At 43.4% G+C, this 13052-nt stretch overlaps 2 protein-coding genes across 2 annotated transcripts; both read left to right on the forward strand.

Annotated features, from left to right (window-relative positions):
* Positions 1-204: 204 nt before the first annotated feature.
* TMA7 (translation machinery associated 7 homolog) lies at positions 205-3457 on the forward strand. Its single transcript, XM_081320485.1, has 4 exons — positions 205-390; positions 915-970; positions 1093-1180; positions 3256-3457. The coding sequence occupies exons 1-4, from the start codon at positions 375-377 to the stop codon at positions 3288-3290; spliced, it is 195 nt and encodes a 64-aa protein (XP_081176611.1). The 5' UTR covers positions 205-374; the 3' UTR covers positions 3291-3457.
* Positions 3458-8709: 5252 nt separating this feature from the next.
* On the forward strand, positions 8710-12693 carry LOC308664673 (uncharacterized protein). The gene is made up of 2 exons (XM_081322114.1): positions 8710-9120; positions 11420-12693. The coding sequence occupies exons 1-2, from the start codon at positions 9094-9096 to the stop codon at positions 12449-12451; spliced, it is 1059 nt and encodes a 352-aa protein (XP_081178240.1). The 5' UTR covers positions 8710-9093; the 3' UTR covers positions 12452-12693.
* Positions 12694-13052: the final 359 nt, after the last annotated feature.

The raw sequence follows: 13052 nt of genomic DNA on the forward strand, positions 1-13052 counted from the left end.
ATATAAAAAATTTAAAAAAATATTATAAAATGTGTCACGTATACATAAATATGCTCTCTCGCTCCCTCTCTCCATACTTTTTTTCACACACACTACTGAAATATACACTCCTCACCAATATGTTTGTTATAGAGGACGATCACCTTGCTAACCCATTTCCGGAAGTGAACAATTTGCGTCCCTCTACACCTTTTCTATCTCTTAAGATTGCGCTTTCCCTTAGTGCCAATGGCTGCGCCGTCACGGATGCTGGCGGAAGTCGTTGTTTGAGCTCCTTTTCCAGGCGGTGGGTTTCTGGGTTATCCCCCGGTGGCTTTTCTTGCGAGACGAGCGGAAGATAAGAAGAAGCGCCTTCGCCTGCCAGTGGAAGCGCCATGTCGGGACGCGAAGGTAATGCTCGCCTCGTGATGGCTGGGTTATAATGGAGAGAAAGCTGGAGAGCGGGCGGGAGGATTGCGGGGGATCTGATGGCAGAAGCGGAGGGGTTCTGGGGGGGAGGAGGGAAGAGGCTTTGGGGTGCTAATATTTGGCAGAGGGGGAACCTGCTGTAAATCCTATGGTGCATGCGTGGGGGAGAAGGCTTCAATTGAGTCCTTTCTATAATCTGGCTTCTTTCTTCCTGATTTCTTTGACTCCAAGCCCTATCATGCCCAGCTGTTATATTGGACGGGTGTGATAGGAGTGTTCAGTCGAATCCACCTGGAGAAACTAAATACAGAGAGGGTTCTTAGTTTGGGTGTGTAAGGCTTTTTTTAAAAAAAAACACCCTCTAACAGTTCCTCCAGGTATGCTGGGACTTCAAATCCCAGAATTCTAAGCCACTAAGATATTCTGGGAATCCCAGCAATGACAAGAGGATGCCAGGTTGGGAGGCCAGGTTGCACTGTGGTCTAATACTCTCTCCTTTGCTGTAGGTGGGAAGAAAAAGCCCTTGAAGCAACCCAAGAAGCAATCGAAAGAATTAGATGAGGTGGGAAAAAGTGAGAGGGAAGGGAAGGTGGCGGCTGGGGCTTCTGGTGAGATTGCATGATTTAAGAAAATGGTTAATACTTAGTATCCGTTTTTAACTCTAGTTGGTAAATATCTTAATAGGAAGATAAAGCTTTCAAGCAGAAGCAGAAGGAGGAGCAAAAGAAACTGGATGAGCTGAAGGCAAAAGCTGCTGGCAAGGGCCCACTTAGTAAGTTGCTTTCTCTTAAATTCCCTGCAAATCTAGCAGTGTAGCTACAGAAGAGTTTGCTGGTGATGACCTATAAAGCCCTAAGTGGCGAGGGTCCAGGATATCTGAGGGAACACCTGCTGCCAGCATCAAGCTCCCTTCGTCCAGCGCGCTCCCACAGGGAGGGTCTTCTTAGGGTGCCGCCGGTTAAAGATTGCCGGCAGGTAACACCCAGGGATAGGGCCTTCTCAGTGGGCACACCTGCCCTTTGGAACCAGCTGCCCACGGAGCTTAGGACTGCCCCCCGACCTCCGTTTATTCCGCCGGGACCTGAAGACCTGGCTCTTCGAGCTCTCTGGCCCAGGCTGAGAATTTTTAATTTTAACTGGGGTTTTTATTTTCTCAGGGTTTCATTTAATCTTTTTTAATTGTTTTAACTTTTGTTTGGATTTTCTTTTAAATACCCTGTAAATCGCCCTGAGTCCTTCGGGAAAGGGCGGTATATAAATCTAAAATAAAAAAATAAGGAAATGGGATTTGTCATGAAATTAATGGTGAATCACAAGACCCAGACACACATCATTTTAGTCTCTGCGTATAAAAAATGTTTCAATTAACCAGTTTTTCATTTTGAAAAAAACTCCAAAAAGCCTATGAAAACTTAAAATGAAACAAACATTTTGCTAAAAATTAAACAGCTTAAATCTCATGAAACCTGAAGCAACAGTGAGCATTGCAGCATGTCAGCTGTCAGCATGAATTACTGAATTACATGAGATGTTGGTCATTTAAGGGTTTTTTTGTGTGTGCCTGTAACACCAAACAATGGTACCCAACAACAGAAGAGGTCGCAGACTCCTGATATATTGTGGGTCTTAACTATTCTTGATTTTTATGTCCTTTGTATGGCATGGGATAATATGCTGCTGGTGAATAAGATTTATTGAATGTACATTGGCATGGCCCATATCTATACCTTTGCTTTTACTGCAGTTGCCTCAACTATTATGCTACTGCTCCTAACCCCAGTACACTTTGGGAGATGGGCTAATGTCCTATTTTGAAGAGAGAAAATGTTGTTGTTTTTTAACATTCAAGATGGTTTTAAAATGCTTAATTATATGTTGAATTGAGACCCAGCTGAACTCACATTTTCAGATCACTGAATTGTCTCATGGGTTGGACACAACTTTGCAACTAACAACAACAACAATAGTGGAGTACACATATATATTCTAATTGAGGGGGGACAAAGAAAATATTCCTCTTGCCACTTTTTACAGTAGAATTTCAAGTTTGATTTCATCTTAGCTGGTAGACCCTTTCTAACTTAGGCAAGCTTCTTAACATATTTGTGAAACTATATTTATTTTAGTCAATGGAGCTTATATGTAAAAATATATAGGATAAAGTATTTTTTCCCCATCCTTGCCTTTCAGATGTGTAGCTCATACAGTATTGTTGCCAATAAGTATGATGTAAACTAACACATCTAGATAGCACCAAGCTAGGATAGAGTAATAATATATTTTTTAATTGGGTTGGTCATTGGAATTTATTGGATGATAAAGCTAAGTAATATAGAAATCTTTCTAATTGTATCTTGATAAAATTTTCTTACCTTTTAAAGACTTCCTTAATTCTTTTAAAGAACCTCCTGGTTTATTTTGCATGTTCAGGGTATTAAGTTGATCATGTTTAGATGGAAGCATGTTTTGTCTGAATGTAACCTGGATAGACAACATGGCATATTTTCCAAATGTGCAGCATTCCTAAAAGGAAAGGCAGTAGAAAACATAGCAACATTTCTAAAAATCTAAAAAAAAAATTAGGTGGATTCATAGAAATAATCTTCGGTAGAGATTATCAGGTCATAAAACCATCTGAGAAGGAGGCAGCAGCAAATCACTTCTGAAGTAAATTGAAGAACATTATATAATGTCCATTTACCCGTGAGCAATTGAGCTCAATTTGAGGCAGCATTTACCCTTTAAAGTTCAGGCTGAGAAATAAGGTATAATTTTTTTGTCTACTGCTGTCTGTCTAAATCTATTGGTGATATATATATATCTCCCTCCCCCCCTTTTTTTTTGCAGCTGGAGGCGGGATTAAAAAATCTGGGAAGAAGTAGAGAGTTCTTTGGACTGTTGTGGCAAAAAAAAGAGAATGAGTTCCTTTCCTTGATGCTTAGCAGTAGGAAGAATTTCCAAGCTAATGTTGCGGGAAACATTAATATGAGCACCTTTGTACATTTTGTTGAAACAAAATAAAGTATTGGTTTGTTTTAATGACTGCTCACTCTTTTAGCCATGGTTTCTTTTTTTGTTGTTTCTGATAGTCAGAAAATGCAGAATATGAAAAGGGGATCAAGGGGTGATGGGAACTGCATATTTGGAAGTGCTAAATTGAGGGGAAACTTTTGTAGCTTCTTGTTTTAGAATAAGGTTCCCCAGGTCTTAATATATTTTGAAAGAGATTGTATTAATTGCAGTGTGTTGATAGTGTTTACTAGCAATCGCTGCCTGAGGTTATCACCTTAAAGGGAATGGTTGGTGATGTTTGGATATTTAGGTTATACTTGAAATCCTGCATAGTTGTAAATTGGGAAATTATTCAAAAGGCATTTTATTGAAGCTAGATAAACTTAGAGGTATCTGGCATCTATCTCAGTACACTGCACGCATCTCAGAATTTGTGGGCTTGCAAGCTAATCTCTAGATTAACAATGCTGGCTTGCATAGAGCAACATGAGCATGGATGGGATAAAACTGAGATTTGATTGACTGGCATTGTTCTTACCTTTAGCAAAGAATGTTGCATACAAAACAGGTATGACTGAGGCTAGTAACCTACTCTATACTTTATCTTACTAAAAAGATAGAATATGTCAAAGCTTCAATAGACCAAAGCCATGACAGATAGCTGAAATCACTATTTAAAAATATTGATGTAGTTTAATGAGAGTATTAATCAGAATTGAATAGTGGAACAAATATAGGAAGGAAAAGAGTATGGGCTAAGAGAGAAGGGAAGGCCCAAAAGTTGTGATTGGAGTGAATGAGATCCTGAAAACAACAATAAAAGGCCTGAAGTTTAAAGAATTCATGCAAACTAGCTATCCCCCCCCTTCTCCCTCTCCCTCTGATCAAGCTTCAGAAAGCTGTTTGTGGGAGCATGCAAAGAGGGCTTCTCTCTTGTTGAAAGCAGCTGGACAGTATTTTAGACAGTATATTAAAGGTGTATTTCCAATTATTCAGGTTAGTGGAAATGTTGCTTCCTTAGATAAGAGCAAATCACACAGGATAAACACTGGGACACTGAAGGCTCATTGCAAAGGCTCTGAAAACTCAGATGTGATGCTGACCACCAGTCTTGATGTCAGGTAGTTACGGCAGAACAACAGCAGTGCTAAAGCGTGAGAAGATGAAGGCCAGGAAAAACTGTTTGGGGGATCAAGAAATGCAAGAATTTTATCATACACCGGGGCACTTGGGCAGAAGAGAAACCAAACTTCTGAATGTGGGAAAACGTTCAGCCAGAACTCAACCCTGGTCAACCACTGGCGGACAGATTCTGATGAAAAACCCTACAGGTGCCTTGAATGTAGCCAAAACTTTCACCTGGGAGAGAAGCTCCATAAGCACAGCCAGTATGCGTCAGCCCTTTGAGGTAGTCCAGACAAGAAACTGAAACCATGAATACTAAACACTACCTTACTGTAAGGTTACAATAACAATCTTTTAGGTCTAAAAGCACTTCCTGTGATGGCTTGTGGGAAAGACCTTGGGAGATGGGGGGGGGGGGGAAGAGGTGCTGCCTAGGGCAGAGGTCCCCAACCTGTTGGGCACCAGGGACTGGTTACATGGAGAGAGGTTTCTCCACGGACCGGAGGGGACATGGTTTTGTGCGCTGCCTGCACTCCGCAGGTGGGGCTTTGCTTATTTGTGAGGCCCGGTTGCTGGCATGCCGCAGCCTGGTACCGGTTCACAGACTGGGAGATTGGGGACCCCTGGCCTAGGGAATGGTCAGATAAGAAGGAGCATAGACCACAGCTCAGAGATAGTGAGTGGAGCAAAACACTCAAAAGGGGCCCTCCCTAGTTCTTCCGGCAGTAAAAAAAATGGTGAGAGAATGATAGTTTCAGACTTGCAAGAGTGATATCAGCCTTACCAGGTAGACCAATTAGGAAACACAACCAGATAAGCCTTGGTGGAGCAGTGGGCTAATGCCTCCTAAGTAACACCAGCTGCCTGCAATTAGTGCAGGTTCGCGTCCCACCAGGCTCAAGGTTGACTCAGCCTTCCATCCTTCCGAGGTAGGTAAAATGAGGACCCAGATTGTTGGGGGCAATTAAGCTGACTTTGTAATAATGCCGCTTGGGGTGTGTGTGTGAAAGCCCTAATAAGCAGGCATATACATAGAATGAAGGCTACTGCTAAGCTTGTAAGCCGCCCTGAGTCTTCGGAGAAGGGCGGGATATAAATGGGATTAAAAAAAAAGATAAACTAATTCTACTTTATTGTAAGGCGACATTAATAGACTCATGCAAGTTATCTAACTGAGTAATGAGACGTCTGCAAGCAAACCACCACCAACCTTATAGACCACCAAGGACTCCATAAATTACATATTGTTGTCTCGCTCTTCTGTACCATGAGTACAACATGGTATTGTTGGGTGGCAAAAAATTCCCACATTAGTCAGGAATTCTAGGAGACATAATTCCAGCCCACCTGAAAAACATCAAGGACAAATTTTTTATTTTATTTTAATTCCATTTATATCCTGCCCTTCTCCGAAGACTCAGGGCGGCTTTACAAACTTAGCTTTTGAATCACCAAAATCTTTTAATACGTTTCCTTCACCAACTGAAGCACTAAATGTAGCTAGTTAATATTGAGTTCCTCAGCTACTTCAGAGATTAGTTCATCAAGAGCTAAGACTTTGATGTAATTATAAAGTTAGGAAGGAAAGAAAGTACGTGATGCTTAAATGTCCATATGTTATCCTGACGATCATTTGCAAGCAAAACAGTGCAAATTCTCCAATTAACGCTTGCTAGCAGTCCCATCACTGTTCAGCATGTCTAAATAGGGGGCTGGAAAATAAAAATCACATCACTGTCTTCTTTAACCCTTAAAAATGTTGTGTTAAAATGATTGTCTTTCAAATCCACAAAGTATCCTTTGATTTTTAGGGCTGTGCTGCCTGGTATTTCCTATGGGAAATACTTGGTCCTCAGGTGTGAAGTCTGATCTGTAAGAGGGATAAATGAGGTCCAGCCACTAGGAGGCACTGCCCAGGGAGGCCAGTTGTTTCACTTCCTTGCAGCATTTGGTCGTCTGCATGGCTCAGCTTAAAAGGAGCCTGCTTTTTAATAATAGTACCTACCTTTTGGCTGCGGGGTTTTTTTTTGATGTACAATTTTTAAAGCAGGGCAAAATGAACATATTTTAATTGTTGCATTTGCTGGAAATATTGAAGGAGTTCTTATGTCAGGAAATTTATTTGTTGTTTATATTTCATATTTCTTAAGTGCCCATCTCCCTCAGAAATTACGGTACTTTTAATCTTTCTATATTCATTGGCAGACTGCATATTTGCACATCACATATGAAACTGACCACAGGTGAACAATTTGATGTACAATCCACATCAAGCAGCATAGTGAGACCAATTCTGGTTTGCTGGTTCAGCATTTTGGCCAATATTGGGGCGTGTGCAAGTTATGGCCAAAGGCAAAGTTTCAGTTTGCTGCTGGGGCCACCATCTTGACTTTTTCAACCGTACCCTGAGCCACACTTTATTCCTGCCTGCATCAGATCATTTAAAAAAAAAACTGAGGAGACACTGCAGTTCTAGTTTCTCATCCATAGCTAGAAGCCAGAAAAGTTACTTTCAGATTAACTCACCTAGACATGTCCTGAGTAAATAAGAGGTCATCTACCAGTTGAAGCTAAACAATGTTTACTCTGAAACATTTTACAACAACCGCAGTGGCCTTCCTACAACAACGTACAAATGGCTTCCTTACCCAAATGTAAGGAATGTGTGATGCTGCAATCGCACGTTAATTATACAGTTTATATTCAATCATACCCTGTCTCCAAAGTCTGTATTCCCACACAATGGACTAATTTGTGTGGAATGCGTGAACGCAAAGAGGAATTTTCAGGAACCGCACCTCCCTGCGTCTGATCACAGACTCTCACCACTGGAAGGCCTTTGGTAGGAAATCACCCTGCTTCAAAAGACACTCTGCACAAATTTACGCAAGCCCAAAATCTAAGAGAGAATTTTTATAAAATGTTTTATAGGTGGCATTTAGATCCCAAAAAGCTAGCAAGTATGTATCCGAATTACCAGCCTAAATGTTGGAGGTGTGGTGGTGAAGACGCAACGTATTTTCACATATGGTGGACCTGTAAAAAGGTTAAAGCATTTTGGATTAAAATCTGGTGGAATATGCAGAAGATATTTAAGAAAAGGATAAAGTTTTGTCCGCAATTGTTTTTACTGGGTATTATTACTGATACTACTGTTGTGGACATTAAGCTGATGTTGAACTTAATTACGGCAGCAAGACTTTTAGTAGGGCAATATTGGAAGAAGGAAGAACTGCTGACTATAGAGGAATGGACTTTAAAAGTTTCTAACCTGGCGGAAATGGCTAAGATCTCGGCGTATTTGAAAGACCATTCGCAACAACGATATATCCTGGAGTGGAAAAAAATGGATTGATTACATCCAGAATAAATATGGGACTAAAAAGTTTCATTTAGCATTTGAATAAGTATCGATGTGACATTTATATTGCTTGTAGTCATTTTATAAGAGCTAAAGGGCGATAGACCTAATAGTTTATTGTTGTTAGCATATGGTAGTTTATGATTGTTTTTTTACTTTTATACCTTGTATTTAGCTCTGGGAAGTCGGGGAGGGGGGAAGGGGAGGGAGGGAGGTGTTGGGGTGGGTTGGGAAGAGGGGAGGGGGTTGGGAGGGGTTTTGTTTTGTTAAAGATAAAATGTACTGAAAAACTTTTCAATAAAAAAAAGCACTTAAAGTGGCTAAAATAATTTAAATCATTAAAAATGCAAACAAATTAATACATAACCCTGCACTTAATGGCAATCAGAAACCAACAACCTGGGAAAAATAAGGGATGCAGGGAAGGAGAAATCATCGCATACAGTGTGTAAACTCTACCAGTTGAAGCTAAACAATGTTTACTCTGAAACATTTTACAACAACCGCAGTGGCCTTCCTACAACAACGTACAAATGGCTTCCTTGCCCAAATGTAAGGAATGTGTGATGCTGCAATCGCACGTTAATTATACAGTTTATATTCAATCATAACCCTGTCTCCAAAGTCTGCATTCCCACACAATGGACTAATTTGTGTGGAATGCGTGAACGCAAAGAGGAATTTTCAGGAACCGCACCTCCCTGCGTCTGATCACAGACTCTCACCACTGGAAGGCCTTTGGTAGGAAATCCCCCTGCTTCAAAAGACACTCTGCACAAGCTCAGAAGCCCTTAAGCCCCATCGCCCTGCCTTTCAGGCAGGGAGTTCCCAGCAGGCCGCTGCGAGATCCCCCGACATCCAGCAGGGGGCTCTGGCGTTTGCATCGGGAGGCTTTTGGCTTTGTTTGAACGGGGTCGCTTGGCAGCGTTGAGTTTCCTGGGTCAGAGGTAGCCCTGGCTGCAAGCAGCCGCCTCCTTCGGCTCTTCCATTGTAGACGAGGCGGGCGAGTTGCAGGCGCGGGGGGTTGCTCTCGCGTCCTTCCCCCGAAGCCCGGCGGCGATGTAAGGCGGGCGCGCGGACCTTTTGCACCCCGACTTCGCGTGGCACAAAGCGGCTCCGCGGCTTCCCCGCCCCCGCCAACCCGTCTGCGCCCTCCGCGGGACACGGCGCCCGCCGCTGCCGCCTTTATGAGCTCGGGCGTCCGGGAGCACAAGGTAGAGTGTCCCCGCCAAGCCCCCGGGAGTGGAATCGGGTGGAGAGCGTCGCCTCGAGTTGCAGGTCTTCGCATTGCTACCCAGGGTGGGATCATCTCCCCCCTCCCCGCCCACCTCCGAGGGTGGGAAGTCGGGACGAGCAAGCGAGGAAGCGTAGTGTCTCTGAGCATAAGCAAAATGCCTTTCCTTTCTGAACTGTCTTGGGTTCCCTTCTCCCGTTCCAGGCGTAATGCAAACAAACTGTCGCTTGTAGATGATATTGTACTATAGCAGGGGTAGGCAACCTCGGCTCTTTTATGACTCATGGACTTCAACTCCCAGAATTCCTGAGCCAGCTGTGCTGGCTCAGGAATTCTGGGAGTTGAAGTCCATGAGTCATAAAAGAGCCGAGGTTGCCTACCCCTGTACTCTAGGCTTAGCCTTCCTCTTTTCTTAGTGACAGCAGGTGTGAGTGGACGCCTTTGTATTCTGGGTGTCTTCCTGTTTCTTAATTAGAAAACGACCCTTGCCTATGTAGTGAGTAAATGAAATGTTTTGGAATAAGGTCCGGTGTAGGATGGGCTTTGCTGGATGGATTGTTTGAGGAAGAAATGAAGTAGAGTTTATAAAGGATGGCTCCTAGTAGAAGATCTATGGGAGTGGGAAGTGTCTCATTTTATTAGTTTTTTTTTCCTGTTATTGGACATTGTCTCATTTTATTAGTTTTTTTTTCCTGTTACAGGACATTAAGGACTGCCCAATCTAAACTTAGGGAAATATGTCTGGCTTTGTTGTTGTTGTTAGTTGCGAAGTCATGTCTGACCTATTGTGACCCCATGGACAACGTTCCTCCAGGCCTTCCTGTCCTCTGCCATCTTCTGGAGTCCATTTAAGCTCACGCCTACTGCTTCAGTCACTCCATCCAGCCACCTCATTCTCTGTCGTCCCCTTCTTCTATTGCCCTCGATCTTTCCCAGCATTAGGCTCTTCTCCAGTGAGTCCTTCCTTCTCATTAGGTGGCCAAAGTATTTGAGTTTTAGCTTCAGGATCTGGCCTGCTAAAGAGCAGTCAGGGTTGATCTCCTCTAGGACCAACTGGTTTGATCGCCTTGCAGTCCAAGGGACTCGCAGGAGTCTTCTCCAGCACCACAGTTCAAAGGCCTCAATTCTTTGGCGCTCAGCCCTTCTTATGGTCCAACTTTCACTGCCATACATTGCAACTGGGAAGACCATAGCCTTGACTATACGCACTTTTGTTGACAGGGTGATGTCTCTGCTTTTTAGTGTGCTGTCTAGATTTGCCATTGCTTTCCTCCCCAGGAGCAAGCGTCTTTTAATTTCTTGGCTTTATAAGTACTGCAAATTGCTGCTTGCAGACATGAGAAGCTAGTCCAGCCTCCAATGTTTGCACCACCCATTCAGTCCCGTTGACCCTTTCTAGGCAATGCAGGATTTTAAATTCAGAATATTATTTTACGTGTAAAAAAGAAAAGTAGAACAAAACCCAAACTTTCCAACTATCCTACTGAACCAGACATGTCTTGCACACATATATTGTGCTATTAGTAACATTTAAGTTAACATAGTAAAATAATGGGAGGGGGGATCATATAAATTAGCACATGCATTCCAAATTTCAAAATACTGTGGCCTCCCAAGCAGTTTTCCTAGTGATAAAATATGTAAATGACCATAGAAAGACAGGTAAAATCCAATAAGAGAAAATATCTGTAGCTCAGAGTTGAACTGTGGAGTTCTTGGTACTCTCTGAACTTACCGTAGTTTGTTTGCAGACATTTCATTATGCAACTCAGTAACCTCCTTGTGCCTTGTGATGTTACCAAGTTGGGTAATGAAATGTCTGTAAGCAAATAACCAAGAACAGAGAGCACCAAGAACTCCAAAGGTAAGTTTTTCAGGTTATTTTTAATTGATAGAGCACGGTTATTCTTTGAACCTTGTAGCACAGATTTTCCTGCATAGAATTGGTAGGAGTCCTGCGGATTTTACTCCAACTAGTCGTTCAGTGTGTACTTTTTGAAGAGGTAGCTTGTGTTGCAAGTCTGTAGATAATTAAGGACTTTAGCAGAAAAGTAGGTGAATTGGTGGGAAATGATTTTAAAAAATGGAAGTCAGAAGATAATAGGTCACAGAGAAAATTTTCCAGGAATGCAGCTTTTCCAGATATGAGAACAACAACACTGAACTATGAATGCTGTGGGCTTAGATTTGGGAGGGTGGGGCAGGCTTAAAGTGTAGATGTTTTTCCTGTTGTTTGAATTCTCCAACCTTAAACCTACAACATATTGACTCCCCACCAGGTGAGAGGAGGTCACAGGATGAGCCATATGGAGGAGAACTTTAGTCCTGAGGATGCTCGCTCACAGCTGGTGACCAAAAGAAAACTGCTTAAGATGCTAAGCTTAAGCCCTGGTCACAGCCAAGCCCGTGGGTCTGAAACAAGGGACAAGAAAATGCCATCTATGGCATGGCCCGTGAAACCAGTGCATACCATCAAGAAACGCAAAGCCTTCTTAGTGCATCGGGGTACCCAGACAGAAGAGATCCCGGATATCTGCATTGAATGTGGGAAGGTCTTCATCCAGAACTCCAGCCTGATCAGCCCGTGGCCTGTCCAGAGCGATGATAAGCCACACAAGTGTTCCGAGTGCGGGAAAAGCTTTTCTGTCCGTTCCAGCCTCAACAGGCACCAGAGAATCCACACCGGGGAAAAGCCGTACATCTGTCTTGACTGCGGCAAGCGATTCAATGACAAGTCCAACCTTACTCAGCACCAGCGGATCCACACGGGCGAGAAGCCCTACGAGTGCATTGACTGTGGCAAAAGTTACAGCCGCAGCTCTCACAAGAAGAAGCATTCGAAGGAGATGGTGGAAGAGCCCCAAGACGTTTGCGCCCCGGTGGACAGGGCCAACGCCAGTGCCGTTGACGAGAAGCCCAAAGCGAAACAGAAAGCGGAAGTGCTGAACACGTGTACAGAGTGCCTGCGGAGTTTCGGCCACAACGCTGACCTGATCAAGCACATGCGCATCCACACGGGGGAGAAACCCTACAAGTGTAACATCTGCGAGAAGAGCTTCAACGTCAGTTCTAACCTCTTTCGACACCAGAGAATCCACACCGGTGAAAAGCCGTACGTGTGTTCCGAGTGTGGGAATTGCTTCACTGACAAATCGACCCTGGTCCAGCACCATCGGATCCACACTGGAGAGAAACCTTATGCTTGCCGGTTCTGTGGCAAATGTTTCAGCCACAGCTCCCACCACAAGAGACACGAGAAGATCCATAACCGAGAGAATCCCCTGTTTGCCTACCCGATCCCGTTGTTTTAACAGGTTGCTCCCATTGGATGGGAGGATAGAGATAACTGTGTCTTGGGGAACTTCCTTTGTTTCTGTTTCTGAAGAGTGTAGGACATGTTCGATTGATTTCAGTCATCTTTTGGCTGCCCCAGAAAGTTTGCTTTCAGCTGAATATAACTTAGCAGTGTCTAAAGATGTTGTAAGCTCAAAAGTGATACAGAGCAGCCTTTTCCCGCCTGAAATGCTGTAGGGCAGCGTTCTTCAACCTCGACTGCTGGAAGATGTATGGACTTCAACTCCCAGAATTTCCCAAGTAGCTTGCTGACTGGGGCATTCTGGGAGTTGAACTCCACACATCTTCCAGCAGCCAAGGTTGAGGAAGATTGCTCTAGGGTTGTTGAACTGCAGTTTCAGCGGTTGTGCTTTTCTGGGAATTTATGAGACTGTAGTTCAGTTCGATACATCTGGAGCACACTGATTCAGAGAAAACTGCTGGGTAAGTTTGAATGCTCAAAGCGTGCTGAATTTTGGTAAGAGCTTCAGAGTGTTCCAGGTGGGTTTTCAGAATATCGATATTCGGCTATTTCTCAGATAGATCCTTCACAGGAATATTGGGCATACTTTGAAATCC

Source organism: Vipera berus (genome assembly GCF_964194415.1).
Source record: "Vipera berus genome assembly, chromosome: 2".
Lineage (NCBI taxonomy): Eukaryota > Metazoa > Chordata > Lepidosauria > Squamata > Viperidae > Vipera > Vipera berus.